At 51.6% G+C, this 26,689-nt stretch overlaps 1 protein-coding gene across 1 annotated transcript in view; it reads left to right on the top strand.

The window, feature by feature from the left end:
- The window catches only part of LOC142558586 (uncharacterized), a 316,322-nt gene that overhangs the window by 97,403 nt on the left and 192,230 nt on the right, over positions 1-26,689 (top strand). The window contains exon 4 of the mRNA XM_075670717.1: positions 19,994-20,124. Coding sequence (XP_075526832.1) covers positions 19,994-20,124 — 131 coding nt within the window. The remainder of the gene's footprint in view (positions 1-19,993; positions 20,125-26,689) is intronic.

The following is a 26,689-nucleotide window of genomic DNA, read 5'->3' as shown; positions in this document are numbered from 1 at the left end:
TCTAAGCACACGAGTGTTTTCGCAATTTGGCCCCACCGAAATGCGGCCACCGTGGCCGGGATTCAATCCCGCGACCTCGTGCTCAGCAGCCAAACACCATAGCCAGGTCGTACGTGGAAGAAGATGACCCCACTCCTCAATTGTCCACGTCGTTGGTTCTTGATTGCGACACGCAGCTATCCAGCGTCTCACAATATCGGAAACGATTGATAGCCTCTCCGGGCTTAGCAAAGTCTATCAGTGATGGCCCCTGACGATCGAAAAAAAGAAGTCAACAACACCTTTCCGACGGAAATGACGGCCTTTGCTTTCTTTGGGGGTGGTGAACTCGAATGTTTCCACTGCAAGCTTTGCCGTCGTCTTTCAAACTCGTAGTATAGTGGCACCATGGTTCCTCTCCGATCACAATTGCAGACAAGAAGTCGTCACCCTCATTGTGATACCTGATCAGATGAGTCGAGGCAGCGCAGAACTGCTCCGTCTTCTGGCGGTGGTTCAAAATCTTGGGCATCAATTACGCACGCAAGAGCCGATAACCGAGATGTTCATGAATTATGGTGTGAACCGAACCGTGAGTGATGTTTACACGCTCTGCCAGTTCATCGATGCTTATCCTCCGTTCTTGTCTAATCAGCTCATCAACCTTTGCAATTGCGTAGGGGGTGCTTGCACGGTTGCTATGGCCCGGTCTTGAATCGTCTTTGCAACTTTCACGTCCTTCCTTCAACCGTTTGCTCCAATGCTTCACAGTGGCCAATGAAATGCAATGCTCAACGTACACGGCAACCATACGGCGACTGATTTCTTTTTTGGGAAACACCTTCAGCTGTCAAAAACCTCATGGCACTACGGTGCTCAACTTCTGAAGCGTCCATTTGGTCACGCAACCATGTTCAACCCAGTGTATAAGAGCATTAATTAACATTTATTCTCACACCTGCGTGTCACTTTTGTAAATGGGAGATGGATGCCTGTGTGTTACACGCATGTGTCGCAGATAATGAACCGAACCATTATTGCGCGGAGTGGGTTGGCTCACTTTCACTCGACTCGCGCTTGTTCATTAGAAATGCGAAGACACAATGGAATATACAAATGCTTGATAAGGGGCAAAAAAGTGTCACTGCAAAGAAAGTTCACTGCATGTATACACAAAACCTGGCCACAAGATATTTAAATATACGTATAAGTATCCAATAAATCTACGTATCTAAGAAAAATTAACTGTATATAATGCGTTAAACAAGGCAAATAAACATGTTGCGCAATCACAGATTCACATAATCTTAGATCCCGCCCCCATTCCATTCACTCCCCCCGATGTATCGCGCGCGACGGAAGGCAGATCGCTTGCTCCACGCTTTTCTCAGCGCACGCAAGACTGAGCCTCCATCGTCGGCCCACCCATTCCCCCCCTATGCTTTCACTCGCACATACAGCATACGGCGTGCGGTCACGATGTTATCGCCCTTGGACTTCATACGAAACATTAGGGCGACGGCGACATCAGTAATGCGCCCGCAGTGTCCATATAATTGCTTTCGCAATATTATAGTAAGAGTAGCCGGCAACTGAAGCGTCCCGTGGCCGATTACTTTCCGCAATGAAGTAACAAAATCGAACTTTCACCATGCGACAATTCGCTGCGCCGCAACAGTATTTCTTTTTTCCTTTCATAGGGGGGGGGGGGGGGCACCGAAATGAAAAAAATAACGTAAAGAATAGGTTGGCCACAATGCAATGCCTACTTTGGGCACCTAATGTGGCTACCGAAGGAACACCCAAGAAAACGTGAAACGCTTGGTCCACCGAGAATCATACGCATAGTGCTCGGTATCCTACACCGGCGAGACAAGACTTTCCGGAGAGGTTGCGCTCAAGCGAACGCGGTGAAATCCGTTGAGTCCTCACCGTGATGGCGGGGAGTGACCACTGTTTCTTATTCTCGTCTGCTAGCCAGAAGGCGTTCAAAACTGCCAGGCGAAAATCCACTCGGCCAGAGAAAACCAAACGCGAATCGAAGTGCGTCACGCGATGGTCGATGCAGCAATAGAAAAACGCGTGCGCTCTGGCTTGGTCGGCAGCCCGCGGGTGGCGAGAACAAAAAAAAAGAGAAAGAGGCTCATTGTGTTCTCGCTAATAAAAGTCCAAGTAGAAAAATAAATAAGAACTTAGTTACCTCTGCTGGCTTTAGTGTCTTGACATGGATGCTTTGGCACAAGGGGGGAAAAATGTTGATATTTTCTTTCTGTGACATGACGGCACAAATGAACCACCACAACGCTTGGTGTCATCGGACCTCGCTGCGTGCTTTGCCAACTTGTCTCATGGTGTATTTGTTTGGCTTGTCTAGTTGTACGGTCCGATGTACGACTTAATTTAGAGAAGTCGATGCACCTTTGGCGTTAAATATTTATAGCATTAAACCCACAAAGTTGCGGAATTGAAAATCTTAAGCACGGCTTTGTAAATGTCAATGCACCTTTCACATCAAAAGTTTATGAGAACTTTATACCCATACTGGTTTCGGAATTGACATCCATGCGCTCCGTAGATTCCGCAGCGAGCCCGTTCGCCATCAAAACGCCATTGAAACTTTGTGCTCAGAGGGGGCTGCTTGCGTTATGTACTCCCAATGCGTGGGCGTTGCGCGAAATCCAGCCGAGTTCGCAATGGTCGTGGTGAAATGTCTTTTCGAGCGTCACGAGGACATTCTAGACAAAATCCAGCATGATTTCCGGCACTGGGGTTTGTTTTGGTCGGCGGTGAATGACGGCACGGAAGAAATTTCGGGGAGGGGCTGAAGCGCCATAAGCCCCCTCCCCCTCCCCCCCCCCCCCCCCCGGCTACGCCCCTGAGTGAAAACTGCCCTTGCTAGGGAGGGGGCGTGTCAGCCAGCACAAAAGGATTGTGCTGAGCTGAGGTGCATGTTACCTGCTCGCCACTTGTGTTCCTTGTAGCTGCCAGTTGCGCAGGCTGTGCATAAAAACTTTGTTCCGTTGTGTTTAGGTTGATCAACTTCTTGGTCAAAGTACGGCGGAACGAGAACACGCTCCCTCAGTACCAATTGCTACCCACGATGGAGTGTCGCCCGAATGCCTTTCGTTGCCGGTCGTTCAGCAGGCCACTCATCGAAGTCAGAGTGATGGCATGAGCGGAGGTCATCCCTCTCACTAGAACTGAGCACTGTGCACCCCGCAACGGAAACAAAACAGCGCGCGGCCGGTCAATTCGCCCCGTCGCTGCTGAAGGTAGACGTGACGTCAGATCCGCAGGCTTGTTGTCGGGAGCGCGTTGCCTGTGACCCGGGGGCCGCTCATGGAGCATCGAAAACAAAGCCATCCGCTCAAAAACAACCCGAATAATGACTAATACGAGAGCACTAGTGTCTTAGGAATGCAATTGTGGTGCCTCCGCAATATTCTTGGATTTTTGTTCTGTATCCCTTTAAAGAGCGAGGATCATCTTGTATTAGTGACACATCAATTTCACTTTTGCATGCAGAAAGAAGGTTTTTTGATAGCCTGCAGTGATTTGCGCAACTGAAGCTGTTTTGTATGTTGCGAATTCGCTTGCGTGTATACATGGGATGGTATATGTTTACCATCCAATGTACAATATAGAATAAACAGTCGAAAGTTGGCGCTCCCCTTGTTCCCACCCGTCTTTCTTTGTTTGCGCCAAGCGATCATATTTATGGTCCACGGAGCAACTACTTCATAAATTCGCCTGATGGTATAAAGTTCGTAGTACGCACTGATAATTCGGTGGGGTGACTGAAGACCCGTTACCACGGCCACCCGCGGCCGCCGAAACCGCCCTTGCACAGCTCGACTTATCGCGTCCGAACGCGTCCGTGTCCAGAGGTAGACTGTACGCCACGGACGCATGCATCGACAAGCGGCATAGAAGTCCTGGGGAACGCTAGATGCGTACGGGAGCGAGCGGTCGCACTCCACATGGACTCCGTCAATTTCGACTGACTTAGGCGGCTTTTCGACCGGAATGGACATGTGCTGCAAACAGTTTGTATAGGTGCCCAGCACCGTTTTCGGCGCCCCTGTGCCCGTATTGTCCGACCAGCACCGATCCGAGGCTGCCGCTCTGCATGCGTTCGGCTTCCCGGTCAGCGGCCTCCGCCGGTTCTGCGTGCGCGATGCCGGCCCGGATACCATTTGCAACATGGTCTACTCGGTCGAGGGCACCTCCCCGGAGGAATACCACAACGACCCTCGCTGATAGCGGGCCATCCTCGCCTGTAAGCTCGCTCACCCCGCCCTAAAGGCGCCGACGCCAGTGGCCAGTTCCGCAGAATCGAGAAGTTCGCAAGCATCGACAGCCACTCAGCCACCAGCCGGTTCAGCCGCGCCCGCTCAACCACCGAAAGGCAAGACTTCGGCTACCAGGGCACGCAGGCACGCACCGCTGCCGTGTTTACCAGCCATGGATCTCAAGATCATCTTTCGACCCTAGGCCGGACTCCACCTCCACCAGTGCAACGGTGACGTGTTGTTGCCTCTCATCAGCCATGCAGTTCCTATGCCGAAGCCCGGCAACAAGACAAGATCAGGCTCAACCCCCGGAATAATTTATTGACAGCACCCCTTGCCAAGAGCGGGCCAAACGGTACGTGCAGCTACCGACTCTGACTCTCGGCACTATGCTGGGTACCCGATGAAAGCTTCCATTGCCCCGCCCGACCGCATGGTCGGGCGGGGCGGTCTTCAACGGTCTACAACTGCCATCCCTTTCAAGCAAAAGTTGAAGGCTGCTTTAACTGCTCGAAGGCTGGCCACCGCGCGGATGTCTGCCCGCTCCCGCTCTCCACCAGGTGTCATCGATGCGGCGAAAATCACCCGCAAGAAGAGCCCCCCCACCTACAAATCTACCTGCATCATCTGTGCCGGCGAACATTTTACAGGTTCCCAGATATGTAAAGTACGCTTTGACAGACCCAGAAACTCCAAGCCCCAAGCCAAGTCTCCCACCAGTGGGCCCCCACGAAAGGACCCAGCACCACTCTAACCCAGCCGGCGAGACTCTCGCACCCGGCAACGTTCCACATCCTACAAGAGGGCCGGCTCCAGCTCCCGATCCAAATCCCTCCCCCGGCGTCCCGGGTCCAGCACCAGGATCCCCAGGCATACAAGCCGATCGGCATCGTCCCCACCACTACCCGGGCAGAAGCCGACCACTACGGATAAACAGGAGTGCTGGCGACTATGATCTCCCTCCTACGTTTATGAAAACGCTAAACCCCGCGCACAATTGCTAATTCGAAGCCGCGAAATTGCGGAACTCAGACAACAGCTCAAACTATTTCTGCAATCAGTAGCTCCACAGAAAAGTGCACAAGAACCGCAAACTCCCCTTCCCAAAACCCCGAACCGTAATTCTACATCTTGCACACCCTCGGCTTCCTCCTCCAGAGCGGGCTCCCCATCCAGAGGACCAGCCCTCAAGCGTAAGGCCACTAGTGGCCCGGATTCTCCCACTTCCATGGAAACATACCCCCTCACTAATCTAACTGAGGCAATCCAGGCCCTCGATCGGCGCTTTCAATCCAGCCAACAGGATACGTCGGCCGGGATGACTAATGTTGCCAAATGCCTAACCTCGTTCGAGCAGCGTCTGGGCGCGCAGGAGGCCACTGTGACCCAGCTCCAAACTTAGATCACCCACCTGATCGGCCTTAAAACACGGGATTCTCTCAAGCAACCCACTACAGCCCAACATGGCTGCACAACGTAACTGGACACGAATGTGGCAGTGGAATTGCCATAGGTGCCGCTCCAAGCGAGACCCCTTACAGTTACACTTAAGCACCCTCGTCGAAGGAGAGGCCCCTGCAATAATCGACTTACAAGAGACAGAGATATTCGTCAAAATTCGAAACTACACCCCGCAACAGCCCACTAATTCTGCCACCACGGGCGTCGCAACACTCGTCCATAGATCATTCACAGCTACTGATCACCCGCTGGAAGTAGATAATTTCGAAGGGCACCTGATAGAGCTGCTCCCCAAAAAGCACCAAATGGAAAGCCTCTTCGCTTTGAGCATTTGTAGCCTTCCCAAGAGCCCGGTAGCCCCACTCACTGCCACCCTATGCAAAGCCCTTCAAGCTACCGGCAAACACCCGCTGCTGGTGGTTGGCGCTTTTCACGCCAGTCACACGAGCTGGGGATACAAAAACAAATTGCAGGAAGGATATATCCCTCTGGACCTTCATCCAGAATAAAGGCTTTTCCCAAGTCAACGATCTCCGACACCCAACCCGCATAGGGAATAGTGCACAGATAAACACCAGTCCCGATCTGACCCTGACCAATAACATCCCCACATGCCAATGGACGAACATACAAATATCGCTTGGCAGCGATCACTTCATTCTCAGCACAGCAGGGCCGCTACTCACAATCTCTCCTACCTGTCGCAAACAGCAACAGATCACAGACTGAGATCGCTTCGGCAGCCTCCGAGCTACGGCCCCGGAGACGGTGAACGATCTCGACGATTGGGTCCGCCAACTCACCCAGAATACCAATTCTGTCACCTCCGCAGTCCTCAACACGCCAAATTCCGATATCGCGGACAGCCACCTCCTACGCCTGTAGGATATGCACGCGAGCCTGCAAAAGCGGTGGTCGGGCAACAAACACAATCGCCCACTCAAATTTCGCATTGTGGCGTTAGTCAAAAAGATCGAACAACATGCAAATCACCTGGCCCGACAGCAGTGGGGCCAGATGTGTGACCGCATGAATGGAAACCTCGTTATCAAAGACCTTCCTGCGGTGCCTGCTGGACCCGGAGCACAGCAAAGCAAACCAACGTCGTAGTGTTACTCGCATATTTCACAAGGTGGACGCCTCCGACACGACCTCTCGCGGAATCGTAGAGAACACTACCTCACCACTGCCACCACAGTCCCCCTCCAAGGCTTACATAGGCCCGGTAAACGCTGAGCTAGAGGTAGACATCACCTTATGGGAGGTGCACTCCGCTATGCTCAGACGCCGCACCACGTCTGCGCCGGGCCCAGACCGCATCCCGAACAAAATGCTGCAAAACCTCGACGACCACTCGGTCCTCGCCGTAATAGACCGCTCCAACCACCACAAGAAAGAGGGCACCCTCCCAACCCAATAGACTCAATCTCAAATAACATTCATCCCCAAACCAAACAAACCGCTGGAACTCAGAAATCTCAGGCGAATTTATCTCACCTCTTGCCTCAGCAAACTCCCCGAACACGTCGTGCTTGCCCGCCTACAGAAACATGTGCACAAACACGACTTGTTCCACCACACCATGCTTAGTTCCCGCAGCAACCTGTCGACCCAGGATGTAATTATCCAGCTGCCGCAGGGTCTTCTTGACCCCCAACATCGGAAGCGCAAGAGAGCTGTTCTCGCTCTCAAACTCACCAAAGCGTTCGATAACGTACACCACCCGGCTGTTATGGACTCACTCTCGCCCTACATGTAGGCAACCGCACTCACGCATACATAGCCGCCTTCCTGGGAAACCGCACTGCGTCCCTCCGTCTTGGCTCCCTGACATCCCCTATTTTGCCACTCGGCAGCCGCGGCAACCCCCAGGGCTTGGTACTATCTCCCCTACTGTTTAAGCCTTCCCCATACGTGGACCGATCCCGAAGATAGTGTAATGCCGAGCCGACCTACGGGAGAGGTGACTAAGGCGTTAAGCACTCTCCGTACGTGGGCTGATCCCGAAGTAGTGCAGTACCGGGCCGATCTGTGGCGGGGGTGAAGCAAGCGTTAAGCACTCTCTGTACATGGGTCGATTCCAATTGTAGTGCAATACCAGGCCGACCCGTGGCAGAGGTGATGCAGGCGGTAAGCGCTCCCCATACGTGGGCCGATCCCGAAGGTGGTGCGATGCCGAGCCGACCCGCAGCGAAGGTGGAGCTGGCGTGAAGCACTCCCCATACATGGGCGGATCCAGAAGATAGTGCAATGCCGCGCCGATCCGCGGCGAAGGTGAAGCAGGCATTTACCTCACTCTCATCCCCCTAGCTCGAAAGCTAACCACTATTCCCAATGTCTCCCACTCCTTCCATGCCGACGACGTCACACTATGGACGACCACTAGGAGTGTCGGCGATATGAAGTCTACTCTGCAAGCAGGAGCCGAGGCATATAGTTGGGCATGCCGTGGATATCGACCTAACCTGCTCCCCTACAATATCGGAGCTCCTCGTTTTCCAACCCACTCCTTTCTGCCACACCAACTCTACCACACCGACCATTTCCATTTCCATTGATGGGCGGCCGGTCCCAGAGGTCCGCAAATATTCGGGATGATCATCCAGAATAACAACCTAAACACCTACACCATTCTCAAGCTCACCCACACCACGCACCAAACCATCCGAGTGATCTGTGAAGTTGCTAACCGGCACAGGAGAATGCGCGAGCATGATCTCCGGTGCTTGGTGCAAGCCTTTGGGATCAGCCGGGTGGTCTGCTCACTTCCCTACCCTTTACGTCAACAAAGCAGAAGACAAAGTAAACGCCGTCATTCGACAGACCTACAAGTCGGTCCGCAATTTCGCCCCGCACACACCGACGAAACAGCTCCTCGCGATGTGCATTCAGAACACTCTTCAGGAACTAGTCGAAGCTCACCGAACTGCTCAAATCGAGAGATTGTCTTCCACACCAACAAGCCGCCACGTTCAAGCCTCGCTAGGACTGCAGCCCACCGGCTCTCTCGCACAGACGGAATCGATATCTGCCACCCTGAAAGACCACGTCACGGTCCTCCCGCTACCAAAAAAAATGCACATCCTACTCACCACTCCGCGCGCCGCGAAGCACGTGCGAGAGCACTTCACACAACACGCCCAGAACGCTCATGCGTTGATGCCATAGAGTACAGCGAGCACACAGCATACGCGCTCAGCATTGTCTCCTCCCTCGGAAAATACCAGAATACTGCTTCAGTACGCGCGCAATCCTCCCTGGCAGCGGAGGAAGCTGCCATACACTCTAAAAAAGTTGACACGCTTTGGGTTGTATTTTGACCCCAAACAATAATCGTCATCTGTCTTGCCCGCATTTCCTTTCTTTAACGTTGCGAGCCCGGTACTTCCAAGTCACGAACGGTTTGCGCATTTTCAGCTTGACACAGCATTCTCGACAGGAAAATAGCGAAGGCCGAGTTTTCAAGAGAGGAAACGCAAGCAAGGCAGATGACTATTATTCTTTGGGGACAATATAAGCCCCAAAGAATGTGAACGTTTTTAGAGTAGCGCTAGCTATCGCTACCTCCACTGCCACGCTCGTATTCAATGACTCAATAACGGCCATCCGAAACAATGACAAACGCCTGCTACACACAACGGCCCATCAAATTCTCAATTCAACCCCCCCCCTCCTTTCAGCACAATTCAATTAGTTTGGGTACCGGCCCACGCGGGCAATCCTCGCAATGAAGCCGACCATTCTGTTGCTCGAGCATCCGTCAACCGAGCAGGGCGCGCAACAAGCCTGGGGTTCCCTAAGGATCGACTCCTTACATATATAGTGAAATCACTCTCCACTACCGCAAAGAACGACTGCGATAACCCCCCCCCTCATAATTTTCTCACCAAGCTAAAGAAAGCCAGTTGGAAGCAACTCCCAGCACGGACCTTTCTTTCCCGCACTTGGGAGTCCACTCGGAGATACCACCATGTGCGGACGTGAGGTTTGGAGCTATTGCGTCAGCAGCAGACGCTACAGTGTCTCACGCGCTCTTCCTCGCCCTATTTCGACCACGACAACGGACGCTTCCTGCGACCTTCCACGGCGACGTCAAGATCACCACCGATGCAGCAGGGACGCTCGCGACGTCTCTGAGCCACCATGCAGGCCGTGCTCGAGCTAAGCTTCAGCGTGGTCAGGATCGGCTTCCAGGGACTGCCGATCTTGTCCAAGACCGCTAACGCCCATTGACCACGATCATGGAGGTGGAAGGTACTAACGGCGACGAGCCAGCAGCAGGAGGATATCCAGAAGACCCGGCAGACCGATCCTGTCTCACCGCTTGCGGCCGGCGGGGCTGCCACGCCGACGCTAAGTCTGACCCAGCAGCCCGCCGCCAAGAGACGCAGAATTTGTACCAAACTGTACCACGGCGACTCCAGAGGCCCCCCCATCCGCCCACTGATGATTTTAAAGTCATCCTGCACCCGAGAAATTGTCTCACGTTCGGTGAGTGGCCTCGACGCTCTCTGATACTCGCGCCGTCGGCATCGAGGCCAGCCTCAAGGAACAAGAGCTCGACGAACTTCACCTACGTGTTCAACGCGCTCAAAACATCGCCCTCATCAACACGCCAAGCGAAAGAATCGCGACCAGCCTTAACAAGATGACATCGCTTACACTTGGCCCGCGTCGCTACCCCATCTCAACATACATCGCCTCCCCCGATAATTCCTGCAAGGGAATCATCACGCGCACACACCGAAGGCCTAGGTGTGCAGTGTGCCTTACAGTGGGCCACCTGCCCCACGCCAAGCATCAAGCGCTGCACCACATGTGGGAATGAAAACCCATCCACCACCGAACCTCACCAGTGCCAGCCACGGTGCCTGACGTGCAAAGGGAGTCACCCGACAACCGATCCCAGCTATCCGGGCCGGGCACGAAAGCCACCCAACAAGAAACGAGTGCGCCAGGAACTCTAGAAACAAAAACGGCAACAGCATCGTCCTCTGGCCTAATCTAGAGAGCGACGAAGCCGATCACGGTCCCGATCCCAGTCACGATCTCGGAGCCGAGCCCCTGACGACTGTTCTAAGAACCGCGAGCTGGGACCGCCATCATCCTCAGCATCCGCATCCTCAACCCCCACCGTCGTCACCACCACCAGTGGCACCACCACCGGCCAAGAAGCCGCCACCACTACCGCAACAGCTACCATTAGCAGCGCCCGAAGGGCCAGCCGGACCTAAAGGGGTAAGTTGTGCGGAGAGTGTGAAGGAGATTCACTGCGCAAATCTCCTTCACACTCATCCGAACCTCAGTCCCTACCACAAATCCAATCCCAATCACAGGCGCCTCGCGCCAAGGTCCCTCCCCAGTCCACAACTGCATTGTGCCGTGACCTCCAGCATGAGCTTCGACGAGAATTGCACCGACCTATGCAGTAGATGCAAGAAAGCATTCTCACGGAGGTCAAGGAAATGATCCGAGCCACCTTCGTAGACTTTCAAACCACCATGCTGAAACCAATGCTACATAAAATTACCAACGAACTCAATCAGAGCGTGGTCAAGAGAGCTCAAGGCACAACCCCTTCCCTCTAAATCACCATCCTCCTCATCCTCACTAGTCGCACGCGCTACACCAACCTTAGCGCCGCCACTAGCGACAAGCCAGCGCGCTCACCCGTACGTTCGCCCAGCCCAGCTACAGAATCGATGGCTCCTGCAGTGCAAATGTAAAATAGAACGACGGGACTGGCGCTGTGGCAATGGGATTGCAGGGGGTACCGATCTAAACGGGGCTCGCTGCAACAGTACGTTGCCGCAGCGTCAGAACCGCCGGACATAATACTTCTCCAAGAGCCGGGCGCCACGCGTGCTTCTATCAGTGGCTACGAGACCATGAGGGGCTCGGACGAGGCGAAAGTGTGCGCGCTCGTGTCCAGGAAACTTGCCTATACCTATACTACTCTCACGTTAGACATCCCTCATCAAATCATTGAGACTGTCCCCGCGCACACGAGACAAACTAGCCTGTACATCTTAAATGTATACAGTGCACCTCGGGCTCGGTGGAACAATTTTCAGTATCTACTCTTGGAACTGTCAAGTTGGGCCCGGTGTCCGTAGTGTGCGGTGACTTCAGTGCCACACACGTGGCCTGGGGCTATCGCAGTAACACACCAAAGGGCACCCGACTTTGGGACCTCACACATAATCACCGATTAACCGTCATAACAGATCATACCCAGCCTAGAGGCCAAGAAACTAGTGTCGAGGGAGACATTTGCCCGGATCTCACTTTCATGAGGGGGGTCCAGGGCGAGTGGGTGAACACTGGCGAGACGCTGGGTAGCGATCACCACATTCTCATCATCCGCATCAATCGCACAAGTTACAAACGCCCTGAAAAGAAAACTTGCATTACAAATTGTACCAAACTCTGCAAAATCCGCAGGGATCGAACCACAAGAGATGAAAGCCAGTTGGCCACTTATGCCAGTTGGCTCAGTGATTTACGCAACCATGTAAACAAAAGGTCTAGCCGCATAACCACGACGACAGAGACCCCCGAGGTTCGCTCGCACCTCCTACATCTGTGGGACGCGCGCCGAGGTCTCACGAAGCGATGGAAGCGGCAAACGTTCAATAGAAAATTGCGCTACAGAATATCCTAAATCACGAACACGAAAGCAGCCCCGGAATACGCGGACCAGCTAACCAGTGCTAACTGGCAAACGTATTGTGGTAAACTAAGTGGTACGCTGGGAACCGCGAGAACCTGGGCCATCCTTCGGTCGCTAATAGATCCGAGAAACACGAAATCCCATAAAAATCGGCAGCTTCAAGTAGTCCTCCACCAGTACGGAGGAGACGGAGACCAGGGGCGCGATAACGTAAAACTATTCCAAACTTATCTATTCCAATTCTGCAATCAGACCTCCCCGATTGGTCAAAAACTTTTTTGGACCCCCCCCTTTACCTGTCTGCCACACGACGTCACTAAAACCGCGATAGCTCTCCATCTGCTGTGACGTGTACACACTGATTATGCATGAGTCGACCGAACAAAAGAAAAATTGTTATTTCTGATTCGGCGCCTTTTCGCCATTAGCCCTCGGCTATTCGTCAAAAGTTTTCGGGCTGCGCCCTCTTCCCCTGCCTCTCACGCGACGTCACGAAACTTTAAAAACTCACTGCGTCAAAATGACGTGTACGGGTTAAAGATGCATTAATATGCCGAACAAAACTGAATTTTCTTCTGAATAGCCACAGGCTGCCCCGTTCCGAAAGGAATAAAAGATGGCTGCCGCCGATCGCTCAGGCATTGGCTACTCGCACCTGCCTGAGAGCATGGGTTTATTTGCGTGTAATAAAACTTTTTGCGTGGCGGCGTAATGTTTTGGAGCACCTTCGGCACGTTTACGATCTCGTTCTGCCAACTCTTCTCTGCTGAGGATCCGTTTTAGCGTCATTCTTTAGGCTTCCGTTGCATGCCGCCGCGATTGTCGACGAGCCATCGCAAGCTAAGTAAGGGAAAGCGGATCAACCGCAGACGCCGGCACTACCCTCTTCATCCGGTTATCGATTTTCAGTACAGTTACTCGGCCCCATCGAATCGCTCTCCACTTGAGCGTGCTCCTCGCCTCTTGTCAGCCAATTAGATAAGACAAGCCGCTCAATGTAGACAATGTTATTCGTTTTTCAAGCAAACAAAAGTGACCTCCTATGAACGAGCAGAGCGTTTGATTGGTCTGTTCAGACAACCCTGCCGGTGACCGCCCGATACTTGCGTCGGCGGTTACGCAAGTTTGACGCCAGGGTATTGGAATAAAAACATATTAGAATAGTTTTACGTTATAGGGCCCCAGCTCCTGAAGGACCTTGAACAAAGGTATCTCTCTCGTGGCTCTAAGCCAAACTATCCGGACTATTCGCATAGAGAAGAAAGTGACCCGCTAGGCACTGACATAACTGATCCCGAAATCAAAGCAGCACTCGCAGATATTCATAGGAACACGTAACCCGGTGAGGACGGGATACGGTATATTCCACTGTGAAATCTCCCGGATGAGGACTTGGAAACGCTCTGTGCTATGCACAATTAGCACTGGCACGCCGGCATTCTCCCTCTGGAATGGCGACGTGCCGAGATAACTTTCATGCTCAAGCCCGGAAAACCCCAGTCGATCCAAAATTTACGGCCAATTTCCCTCACATCGTGCATTAGAAAGCTGCTTGAGTATGTTTTCCTAAAACGGCTTCAACCTTTCTTGGAGATGCAAACTTTCGTTTCCCACATACAGTTTGGATTTCGCCCTCATTTGTCCCCTCGCGATGTTCTTCAGGTAAAAGAGGATCTCGTTGACCCTATCACCCCCCCCCCCCGTCAGGGCGCAGACGAGAGCTCTTTTGGCACTTGATGTCAAGGGAGCTTTCGATAACGTTTCCCGTGGTCTCATCCTTGAGAACCTGGCCCACTCCCACTGTTGCTCCCGTACGTACAATTACGTGCGAGCCTTTCTCAAGGACCGTGTAGCCGCAGTGGGAATGGGCCCATATCAGTCATCAGACATTAAAGTTACCGCAGCGGGGACGTACACCTGGGGTTGGGGCTCTCGCCGACGCTATTCAACATAGCTATGGCGAGACTACCTCAGTTACTGGAGAAGGTCGAGGGTCTATACCATACGATATATGCTGACGATTTGACTCTCTGGACGAGCACCGGCTAGGATGGAGACATTCAGGACCGCCTACAGACGGCGCTGGATATAGTGCAGGCGTACCTCGCGACTGGAGACCTCGAATGTGCGCCACATAAATCAGAACTATTACTAATACGACCCCGAAGCAGCTCTGAACCGCCAATTCCAGTGATTGAAGTGAAGATACAAGGCATACCAATTCTCTTTACACAAAGGGCCCGAATCTTTGGTTATCACCGGCAGTCCAATGCCAAAGCTCACTTCACGGTAGATCTCCTTGGACGACAGTGCGAGCAAACCATCGGTATGATGAGGCGCGTCAGTAACTGCCGCTCAGGACTTAAGGAAACCGATATGCTGCGGTCAGTCAAGGCATCTATTATCAGCCGGCTAACCTATCACCTCCCATACGACAACCTGACGCTTTCCCAGACCAAGCGTATAAGCACACTTACTAGAAGAGCCGTTAAACAAGCATTCAGAATTCCTGCATATGCTTCCACGGAACGGTTACTTGCTCTCGGGGTACACAATACCGTCGAGGAACACATCGAAGCACACAGAATGGCGCAACTCGAGCGATTGAGGCTGACCCCCGCAGGCAGGCATTTGCTCTCACGGCTGGGCTACCCACAACATTCATTTTCTACGCGAGAGCATGTCTCAGTCCCCTCAAAGATCCGAACCTTACTCACCATAGCGCCCATACCGCGCAATATGCATCCAGAGCATCATAATGGTCGCCGGGATGCACGTGTTAGATACCTTCGGGAACTCCTCAACGCCCAGCCGGAGGGCACTATTATACCGACGCTGCCCACTATGCTCTTGCGATCAGAAACAAAGAACAACAAGTGTCGGTAGTGGCGGACGATCCGGGTAATATCGTCACTTCGTGTAGCGTCCAAACCGAGGCTACGCTCACAGGGGTGACGTTGGCCATAGCACTTGCCATCAACGACATCGTCAGTCACATGAAGAGATCACCAAAACACGACCACATCATTATTACAGTCTCCCAAGACGCATGTCGAGCCTACCTCAGGGGTCATATACCTCAGGAAGCCGATCGCGCCCTCACCAGCACACGTAAGCTCCCCGCCATTTCAGATCCCTCAGTACCACACATCAGGCTGATTGGACACCTGCTCACGCTCGCTGTCGGGTAATGACCACGCTCATGCGGCTGCCCGAGAGCTAACCTGCCGGGCACCCTGCAGTGAGGCGAGCAACCCATATCAAGACTAGGGCGCTTGAGATAACACCCACTACCCAAATCCTTCTCCCGGAATGAAGCCGTATCCTTGAGACGGTTTCAAACCAACTCATATCCGATCCACCTCCTTCTCAACAAGTGCTCCTCAACCTTATATCCCACCACCTGCCCAGGCTGTGGTGCACCACCGACGACATTCCACGTCACGACTGAGTGCCAAAAACTACCAAAGGAGATCCCTGTTCTACGATCCCCCCAACCAACATGTGCGCAATGGGAGGCGATCCTCCGTCGCTCCGAGCCTCAGGTCTGGCTGGCCCTGATACGACGAGCACGAGCGGTAGCGACAGCCATTGGAACCCTGGACTAAGGGCCCCAACCACATAAACCCTTGTACTTTATAATCAAGTTTCTTCCCTCTCTCTTCCCGCTCTTTTGTAGCCCTAATCCATCCCACGTAATTCTCCCCAGAATTCACCCTCTGCGGAGCTCCCATTGCCAACTTCCACCGCATCCTATTCATTTGTCCAGAATCTCACCACCCTGCGAATGGAAACTCACGAACCTATGGAAAGTTGGGAGGTCACGATTTCCAGCTCCGACCCCGCTGCGGCTGATCAGCTGGGCGCAGCAGGTCGCGGAACGCCACAGGCCACCGCCCGTGGCCAAGATCCCCCCAAACTAATTTGTAATTTAAGGCTCCGTATTTAATAAATGATTTCACCACCCACCAGATCGTCCTTATGAATTCTTTGCGGCTAAGCCAGCGTCTTGAGACGCTTGGCGCGTTTCAATTTCGACACCTCGGCAGGTAGCAATTGCGCGTGTCCGCAGAGTATTCTACAGACGTGGAAGGGAAAAGCCCCAGAATAAGTAAGCATTCACACGCACTGGTGTGCTTTGTCGTTTTTTTACAACTCCGGAGGTAGCCGGAGTTGCAAACACAGAAGACCCCCTCCTCGCGATGTACGGCGCTGCCCCGACAGGTGGCGCGCCACTAGCCCGCTTCTCCCCTTCGTCTCGTTTGAGCGCATTGGGGCCGTGCGGGGAACGGTGCGAGGATGCCCCAATACCCTTGCGTTTAATAAGTTTTCTCGCTCTCTCCCCTTCCAACTTCCAGCGTGCGTCACTCGAACTCTCGTGTTTAGGCGACGTGGCTCCTCTTTCCGCTCACAGCGCGATTCCTAGGTGCAGCGTCCGGTGGGAAAGCGTCCCCTGCGATGTGCGAACGGGGCGCGATAATGCTATCGCGTTCCACTCTTGAAGGCGAGGCTTAAGCGTCCTCCAATTTTTAAAGATTCCCCTGGAGCGCAGTGGTTAGCTCGCGCGGCTGTAAAGTCGCTTATTTGTTAGCCGTTGCGCGTTTTGCCAACGTTCGTATGTGACACCTTAATTTGTTGTATTAGCCCAGTTGTAGGAATTCTACAAGGAAACCGATGAATATGATGCGCTCTTATATTTCTGGATTTACTGATACTTAAAGGGCCCCTGAAACGGTTCAAACAAATTTTCCAGACGGGTAGCGTACAGCTACTGTTAATCATTCGCACCACAATTTGTGTGAAGTGTCTCATATTAAGAGAGCTACGGACGATTGCAAGTTACCCTCTTCCATAGCCATGCATTTTCTCCTCAACTCGTTCTCCGAGTGATCGGAGCTAAGCTCCGCCTTCCCTGGCTCTGCGTCATGATGGCATGTGGTGTCATCTGAATCAAAATCCACTTTATTTCCAACACACTAGTTGGGGCCCCCAGGCGAAAAGCTGTCGCAGACAGCTTGACGGAACATGGGCGCCTACAGAGAGCAACAGGCAGTGAATTTCACAAATTCGAACAATTGTAAATACATACAGTCATTATGAAGAAGAAACGAACTTGCTTGACACAGCATACATGGTGGACACCATCAGAGAACGCATAAACACTGCAGAAAATGTGGCAGCCAGGAGACAAGTTCATTGCTTCATCGGGTAATCACGCACCTCCCGATTTGAACGCGCTGAGTGGGGTACTGAAATTAATGTGAGCTTTTTAGACGTTGTATAGTGTTGGTATGCAGTAATCCAGCCTAGATCTACCGCAATTTGTACGTGTACGCGGCACTGGTATTACATATGCACTGGTATTACATATGGTATTACATATTATTACATATGCTGTAGTCATATGGGGAATGCTCTGTATCGTTTGGATGTTTATTTTTATACATATAAAGAGATAGTTTATAATCGTATAACTTAGATGCCTTAAACATATTATGTTTAATGAATTGGGGACCAGTGGGTAATAGGATCGGGTGTCCATTAAAGTTCTTAAATATTATTAGTACCTTCTTTTGGAGAGAGAGAGACAACTTTATTTGCCACTGTAGGGTAGGAAGTTAGGGCAGGTATATAGGCCTAGTGTGGCCCCGAGGTGGGGGCGACGTCTTGGGTCCACGAGACGAGTGCGAGTTGCGTTTTCTTGTCTGCTCTTGTCAGCAGCTGGTTCCAACCCTCCTCGGAGGGAGCTGGCAGCAATGATTTTGGGGGAGGGTTACCCTCGCATCCCCAGAGAATGTGCGCCCGAGCGGCGAACACTCCATGGTCGCACTTAGTACTTTGGGAGCTGCTTCCGGTTGTCCAGGAGCGAGCACGCGAAGCCTCTCCAATCTCTCCGCCAGGTGCTTGGCAGTCGACCCCAAGCGAGAGCTTTCGAAGCAGCGTGCGTTGCGAGTATTCTGTCGCAGCACCGACATGTCTGGTACTCAGGTAACCACAGGCGAGCTGGCCGTTTCGACGGATGGGTGGAGGCATAAAGCCAAGCTGATGAAGGAACTTTAGCGTAGACGTACGTGAGCAGCCTGATGGGTGCACGGTCCAGCCACCTGGTGGCGCAGAGCTTAGCCAGCCAAACAAGGAGCCAATATTGCTCTAACCAAGTGAGCACGTGGTCCCAGCGTCCGACGGGCACGAGAGCCCACGAAGGAATGTCAGCCAATGTCGGTTCGTCGTACGCGCCCTTCGAAGCGGGGTTCTGTATGCATGAAGACGCAGCGCAAAGCGCGAGCCAATCACACGCGTTCCCTCCCTCCGGAGAGGGTGTGATCGCGTATTCGTACATCTCGCGCCCGCCGTTTCGCGCCAATTCAGGCCCAGCAGTCAGACGGGGAGGCCGCGTTTGGTTCGGTCCGCCCAAGAACAGGCTGCGCTGAAGGTACGGTAACGGGCCACGCGCTCTGCGTTCGGCCGAAGAACGCCGCCGGGAACTCGCTCGATAAAGGGCTCGTCGGGCCCACCTCACCGTGACGGAGCGCAAAGCCGACGCGTTACGACAACGAAGAACCGCGGATCCCGAGCTTCGCTTGCACTCCTATTCGCAGTAGTGGAATGTCGGTCATTTTTCTCTAAGCCGTTTCGGAATTTCATATCGCTTCCCGTTGTTAAGAGAAAGCTTGAGCTCGGGTACTCTTATCTAAATACATGTAAAAGGAGAATTCGTTTTTCTCGGCAACCACGGCACCAAATTTGGCGAGGCTTGTTCCACGTAGAAGAAAAACCTAAATTCTAGTGACTGTTGGTACAGAATTTTTTACTTAAGTCGTCAATTTTTATTAAAAATTGGCAAAAATCGAAAATTCCCAGAAAGCGATACTATCGAGTGTACAACTCTAACTCAGCAATGAAAAATGATACCACAATTCTGTGAAATGTATATAATAGTACATCCAAAGCGGACAAAATTGATATGTTACACATGAATTTCAAATAAAATTTAGTAATATGGAAAGACAGCTTTTGCAGAATTCTTGTACACAACGTAACAAATTCACGCAAGATATAAAATGACATACAAAATTTGTCCGCTTTCAATGATCTAATGAACACCGTTTACAGAACCACGCTACCTTTTTTTTCTGCAGAGCTATTAATTTGTAAACTTCATGCTTCTACTATCTTTTCAAAATTCTCGAATTATTGGAAATCTTTCTGACAAAATTCGCGCCCTAAATTGAAATTCTGCTTCGAACAGTCACTAGATTTTAACTTGATATATTAAATGCAACAAATTTAATTAAAATCGGTCCAGTGATTATCTCAGAAAAACGTTTTCGCGTTTTACACGTATTTTGATAGGCCGCGTCGGACTTGGTCCCGAGCTGTTACTGTTTCTGTCAGCTGCTTCTCCGTGTGGCATCATTAGCTGTGCAGCCGCCATTTATGTGGGCATGTGGCTTCGTCAAGCTGTCAATCTTGGCAGCTTTTAGTTCCACTGGTCTCGAGCATCATGTACGTCGTTTATTATGCGAAGTAAAATGCATTGTTCTTATTTCCCCTGTGCCGGCGCTGAGCAAGCACTCTTCCCATGCAGCCGTCAGCGCCACCAGCAACACCCGCAAGCGGAAGCTGCTCAAGGTGGAGGACATGGTGGACGTCGAGGCCCAGACGCAGAGACCCCTGTACACCTTCTCCTCGCCAAGCTTCAAGAAGATGATCAACTTTGTGCGTTCTCACGATGTTTCCACCGAACCTGGCGCTAGCTCCCGCGAGATAACATTTCGAGCCGCTCCTCTTATACCTCACCGCAGGGCGCCCAAGGTGCACCAAAGTCGGCATTCTTATCGTCAGCTCTCTTTTGGCGTATTCGCTCTCAAAGCGTATAATGGCGCTTAAAGGCGCTATTGTATGACGTTAAGCTATTACCAACTACTTTACTCCACGGAGTGCTGATTGTATTTTAAACAGAACAGCGCGTATTTTGACAGGCACAAGGAGGGAGACAGGACACGGCGTTGTCCCTGTCAAAATGCGCGCTGTTCTGTTTAAAATGGCTGACCAACTCGTCCAAACATCTGTTTTAACGAGCTGATTGTATGTTCACAGCAGATTCTGCTACTGGCGCATGAGTGAGCAGTGTTATCCACATATTGGATTTCCTTAAACGTCCCGTAAAAGTCCCAATTGGTGCATTACGTAAGGGCGTGGAGAGGCAATTTTAAGCAACAAGCAATGGTTATTTGTACAATATGAAGAAACAGCTAAAGGACAAAATAAAACAGTAACATGGACATAAGAGTAAGAAAGCAGCATACATGATACAAAGAAGAAAGCTGGGGCTATCACGCAGCACGGTTACGCAACAATGAGTATGGTGAGAAAATCAAGTCGCGAGTGGTTGACTACACAGATGCTCTAATAACTATGCTGCTCGGAACCTGGAAGGTTTATGCTCATATAATTGATGCAACACTCGCGCAGTGCTCTCTTGCTTCACATACTTCTTGCTGCCTCAATTTTTCATCATATCTATATGTTGTGACAACAGTACACGCGCCAGAGTAGGGGAGCAATTATGCAATCTACAGTGTAATGCAATGTACCTATCTTAACCTTTTGTACTCTTGAAACCTTTCATTTCCCTAGTGATCAGTCTAGCCTGCATTCTCGTTATACGACAGGGGTATGCATAGACCACCTGATACTTGACAAACATGCTTTCTTGCTTACCACTACAAACTACGCAAAGCCAATCATTGGTCAATTCGCAGTGTCATGCCAGCAGAGACGTGATCTCTGTGCGATGTGTTTGATATTGTCACAACATCAAAAACAGAGGTCGTAGAGCGCTATTCAAGAGGCACAGCGTCGGGTCGCCTTTTTAATACCGAGCGCAACTGCGACTTCTTCTTCACTGCGCCTTGAAAAAAACGCTCACGCCTACTCGCGTTGTTCTCTTGTTCATCGGAGTACTGGCGCGGCATTTGCGTCCCTCCGAAGGAAGCATCGTCCCGATGCGCAATTTATTCGGTACAGTGGGACAGAGTACAACAGGACAGACTCACAAAAAAAACTAGAGCAAAAGAAAGCAAAAGTCAGGTCGACAGGTACGGCTTCATCCGTACCACATGCACCACTTCAGGCGACTGGAGATAGTCACTGTCCGAAACGACCTCGTAAGTCACGTTGCTCAGGCGGTGGATCACCCTGTACGGCCCAAAGTACAGTCTTAGGAGCTTTTCGGAGAGTCCACGCCGGCGTATGAGTATCCAGACCCATACTTTGTCGCCGGGGGTGTAGAAAATGGACCTGTGTTGAAGATCGTACCGTTCTGCATCTTGGTCTTGCTGAATGCAGATACGTACGTGGGCAAGCTGTCTGGCTTCTTCAGCGCGCCGAGTAAATTCGTCAACGTCGGTAGGTAGGTCGTAAAACTCGTGCGGCAGCATGGCATCCAGCGTTTTCGTGGCTTCGCGACCATGGGCCAAGCTGAACGGTGTCATTCCAGTAGGTTCCTGTCGAGCGGTATTGTAGGCGAATGTTACGTAAGGCAAAATTTGATCCCAGTTCTTATGTTCTATGTCGACATACATGCATAGCACGTCTGCGAGGGTCTTATTAAGACGCTTGGTTAGCCCGTTCGTCTAGGGATGGTAAGCGGTTGTTTTCCGATGGCTTGTACCACTGAGTCTGAGAAGCGAGTCAAGTTCGGCAGTGGAGGTAGTTCCCCTGTCTGTGATGTCTACTTTTGGGGCGCCGTGCTTGAGGACGATGCTTTCAATGAAAAAAATGAACTTCTTCGGTTGCTGTGCCCCACTGTGTAGCTTTTGTCTCCACGTAGCACGTCAGGTAATCGGTGGCAACAATAATCCATCTGTTGCCGGCGGTAGAAGTTGGGAATGGGCCCAGTAAATCCTTTCCAACTTGGGCGAATGGCTGGCCTTGCACCTCGAACGGATGTAAGAGACCTGCGGGCTTGCCGGGAGGTGCTTTGCGTCTTTGGCAGTCCGCACATGTTTGTACGTGACGTTTTACAGCAGCGGGTAGCTTTGGCCAGTAGTACTTCGGTCGGAGTCGGGACAATGTTCTCGTGTAGCCTAGATGACCTGCGGTGGTTTCATCGTGGCATGCTTTTAGTAGTTCTTTTCGAAGTGATGCTGGTACGACAAGTAGGTACCTGCTGCCACTGGCAGAGAAGTTCTTATATAGAACATCGTTCCAGAGACAAAACGACGGCAGTCCCCTGGCATAGAGTCGCGGAACGTCTTTACTTCGGCCTTCCAAGGAATTAATGGGTGGGAGCAGCTCTGGGTCGTGGCGCTGCTCCTGTGAAATAGTGACCTAGTCGACGACGCCAAAATATGTAGCGTCCACGTCATCGTTACCTGCGGAGGAGGAGGAGGAGAAGGAGGAAAAAACTTTATTTTGCAAAGGAATTTGGGACCTCCCAGGCCCCCTGGCTCCCCGCAAGACCCCACTGCACTCAAACGTTCATGTTTAACATGTCCATGACGCTGGCAGCCCGGTTGGCGGCATCTTCTGCCTTGCCGGGTCCGTGGAGCGTAGTGAGGTCTCCCAGTCCTCCCAGGTTTGGAGTAGTATCGACCCGCCGGGGGAGGAGAAGCCGAGCAGTCCAGGAGTATATGAGTGAGGTTTGCTTTCGGCCCATTGCACAGAGGGCAAGAAGGGGGGATGGGTCGGTAGTGGGATAGAAGGGCTGGAGTAAGTAGCGTGCGCGTTTGCAGGCGGCGCCATAAGTGTTGCTCCCTGGTAGTGATGGAATAGTGAGGGGGGAGGGATATTTGCCTCTCGGCACGAGCATTCGCGATGAAGTCAGCGATGGTACACGCACACTCCCTCGAGAAACCACCCATGAGATCCGCCTGTGCCCGGTTTCTCGACTCTCGGGCTAAAGAATCGGCGGCCTCATTGCCAGGGTTTCCCGAGTGCGCGGGCACCCAGATGAGCGCAGCGCTGCGAGAGAAGGGAGGGTTCTGGGTCAGTATGTAGAGGGTGGCAGGGTGAACTCTGCCCCTAGCACAATTTAGCAGTGCAGTTTTAGAATCAGTCAAGATGTAGGTAGCATTGGAGCTGCCGAGCGCTAGCGCTATAGCGATCTCTTCCGCTTCCTCTGAGTCTGTTCCCGGGGGTAGTTCCTGTATTAAGGGAGGGGTGTTCGGTGTGTAAGCAACCGCTGTGGCTCCGTGCTGATCACATGCAGCATCTACCCATATTGCATTCTATTCATCGCCGTACCGTTTATGAAGGGCTGCTGCTCTGGCTTTTCGTCGCTCGCGGTTTTGGTCGGGGCGCATGTTACGGGGGAGCGGTCGAATGCGTAGCGTTTGACGAATTGCCATGGGAAGGCCGTTTAGGGAGCTATGATTAGCAGGAATGTTAATTTGAAGTTTAGAAAGTATATGTCTTCCGGTAGGGGTGCCGGCTAATCGGAGATATTGTGCCTGTAGGTGTGCTTCGGTTAGTTCTTCTATGGTGGTATGCACACCTAACTCCGCCAGGCATTCGTTACTGGTGTTTTTCGGCAGACGGAGCGCTGCCTTTGTAGCTTGCCTGATTATAGAATTTATTGTTTGAGTTTAGGTTACATTGGGGCTAAGATAGGGGGCAGAATACAATGCTTTACTCATGGTAAAAGCTTGTGCCACTTGCAGGGTATCTGATTCACGCAGACCGTGAGCTTTATTTGTTACTCTGCCTATTAGCTGCGTGGTGGCTGCTAGTGTGCTCTTTAAACGTCTGAATGTTTCGGTATTTCTGCCACCTTGTTGCAAGTAGAGGCCCAGGATTCGAATAGTGTGGACCTGTGGAACCTCTCTATTGTGCACGTAGATTCTGATAGGAGTATGATATGTTTTACCCTTTGGCGGGATCGAGAAAAGCTCAGATTTCTCCGGTGAGCAGGTGAGGCCTACCTTGGTGACTTCGTCCTGTATTAGCATTGCGGCTGTTTGCAGTGTTTCTTCGATTTGGGCGTCTGATCCATATGTAGTCCACAGGGTGATATCATCCGCGTACAGAGTATGGTCGAGATGGGGAATTTGCTGCAGCTTCCGTGCGAGCGGAATAAGTACTGCATTGAAAAGGAAAGGGGACGGCACGGAGCCTTGCGGTGTGCCCACATTCGTTAGAGTGTAGCGGCGTGTACGAAGGTTATCTACGCACATGCCGGCCGTTCGGTTCTGCAGGAAAGACCTTATGCAGTTGTATGCTCGTTGGCGAACACCTAGGTATAACATAGCTTTTAGGATCGCCTCGTGGGTGACGTTGTCGAAGGCCTTCTTGAGGTCAATCGCCAGTACCGCTTTGGTGTGCGTGGGTATCAGGGGGTCCAGTACAGCTGTCGTGAGTTGAAGCATGGCGTCTTGTGTGGATAGGCCAGATCGGAATCCAATCATTGAGTGTGGGTATTGACCAGTGTCTTCCATGTGGCTGTGCAGTCTAGCTAGGATGACTTGCTCAAAGAGTTTGCCTAAGCTAGAAGTAAGGGAGATGGGGCGCATATTTTCTGGTGTAACTGGTTTGTGGGGTTTGGGTATTAGAATAACCCTTCCATGCGTCCACTCCTTTGGCAGTATGCCACTCTGCCAATGCTTGTTGAAGATACTGGTAAGTTCTCGCAGGCAGTTGTCATCAAGGTTCCAAAGAGCGGCGTTTGTTATGCGATCTTCGCCTGGCGTGGTGTTGCGGAGTCTATGAAGTGCTGATCGGACGTCTTGTATAGATGTCCCTGTCCAGTTCAGCATTTGGTGGGCCGGCGAACTCCGGTAAGGGATTTGAACAGCCCGGCGAGGTTTGCAGGCTCCAAAGAGTCTCTAGTAGCGCCTGCGTGTCATACTTATGGTTGTGTGTTAGTCGGGCGACGATATTTCTAGTATGTTGTTGACCTTTCATGGGATCAATTAGATGTTTTAAATGATGCCATGCTCGAGCGGTACTGAGATTGCCTCTGAGACCTTCGCATATCTGCTGCCAATTCTGCCTACAAAGTTGTTGGCTATAATCCTGAATTTGTTTTGCAAGCTCAGATATCTTGTTTTGGAGCTTCTTATTGCATTTTTGCTGAACGTATCGTTTCATGAGACTTTCATGTGCTTCTACCATATGGGCCAATTTTGAGTCCATAACGGGGACTTGTTGTTCTGGGCTACATTCCTTGGTACACGCCGCTTGGTCCTCTAGGACCTGTGCTGTCCAGGTTCGCGCGTCCACCGGCCCAGTTTCTTTGTTTGTTTCCCGTTTTCTGAATTTATCCCAGTTGATTAGCTTATGCTTTATTCTTGTACGAGACGCTTGGGGGCCTGAGACTTGAACTTCGATAATATAGTGGTCCCTACCTAAAGTATGTGTTGTTCTATTCCATTCCAAATCCGCCTCTTTCATGTTCCTGTGCTGCCCTCTGACGCACGCCACTGGAAAGGTTTCGGAAGGGTGTCAGAGATTTCGCCTGTTGATTTGTGTACCTGCGCCCATGTTGAGTGTGCGTCGGTTGTGCGGTTCGTAAATCGCGATTAATTATTAATGGTTTCTCCGGGGCAGCAATCGTTCATCCATCGAGTATAGTTGGTGAACATGCCCAAGTGCGCTGTTGTGGTAACAGCGCGGCCGATAAAGGCACGCTGAGTTCCGTCTGCCGACACGGCTGCCTTTAGTTCATTGTAGCTGATGTCTGCTATTGCACATCGCTTTTTGTATTCCTTTTACCCATTCACTAAGCATTTCGCATATTCAAGAAGTCTTCGAGCGCAGCCTTACACGTGGGATTTGCCAAAGCGGTGAATTTGTTTACATCTACAGCCTCATATCGCTGTTAGCTTCGGTTATTGTAGAAACGGCGCATCGTTGATGTGAAATAATCTCAAAACGTAGCAAAACATACAGACGAGTCAGTATGAGCCGCCGAGTCCCTTAAACAACTGCAACTTTGATCAATACGCATATATATTACGGGCTGTTACTACTGATTCTCGGTTTTGTTTAATTTCACCATACTTACAATTTGCGCGTGCTATAAAATATTATTAGAGACAACTGTGCTCGGCATTTGTCCCCACTTATATGCCGTGCAGTACTCTCGCGAAAAGGCGGACGCCATCGCTGACACTGTTGGAAACTGAGCGAGCTTATGCTGCTGTATCGAATGCACTGTCTCGTCTTTCCTGTTTGACGCAGAGGTACAAAATGCTTTTTTGGAATTAAGAAATGTCAGCATAACAACACACACAAACCCACCATTTACGGGAATGCAACCGGCTGCGTTCGGGAACGGTGA

This window comes from Dermacentor variabilis, chromosome 9, assembly GCF_050947875.1.
Source record: "Dermacentor variabilis isolate Ectoservices chromosome 9, ASM5094787v1, whole genome shotgun sequence".
Taxonomy (NCBI): domain Eukaryota; kingdom Metazoa; phylum Arthropoda; class Arachnida; order Ixodida; family Ixodidae; genus Dermacentor; species Dermacentor variabilis.
This window is presented reverse-complemented; position numbering and strand designations above follow the sequence as displayed.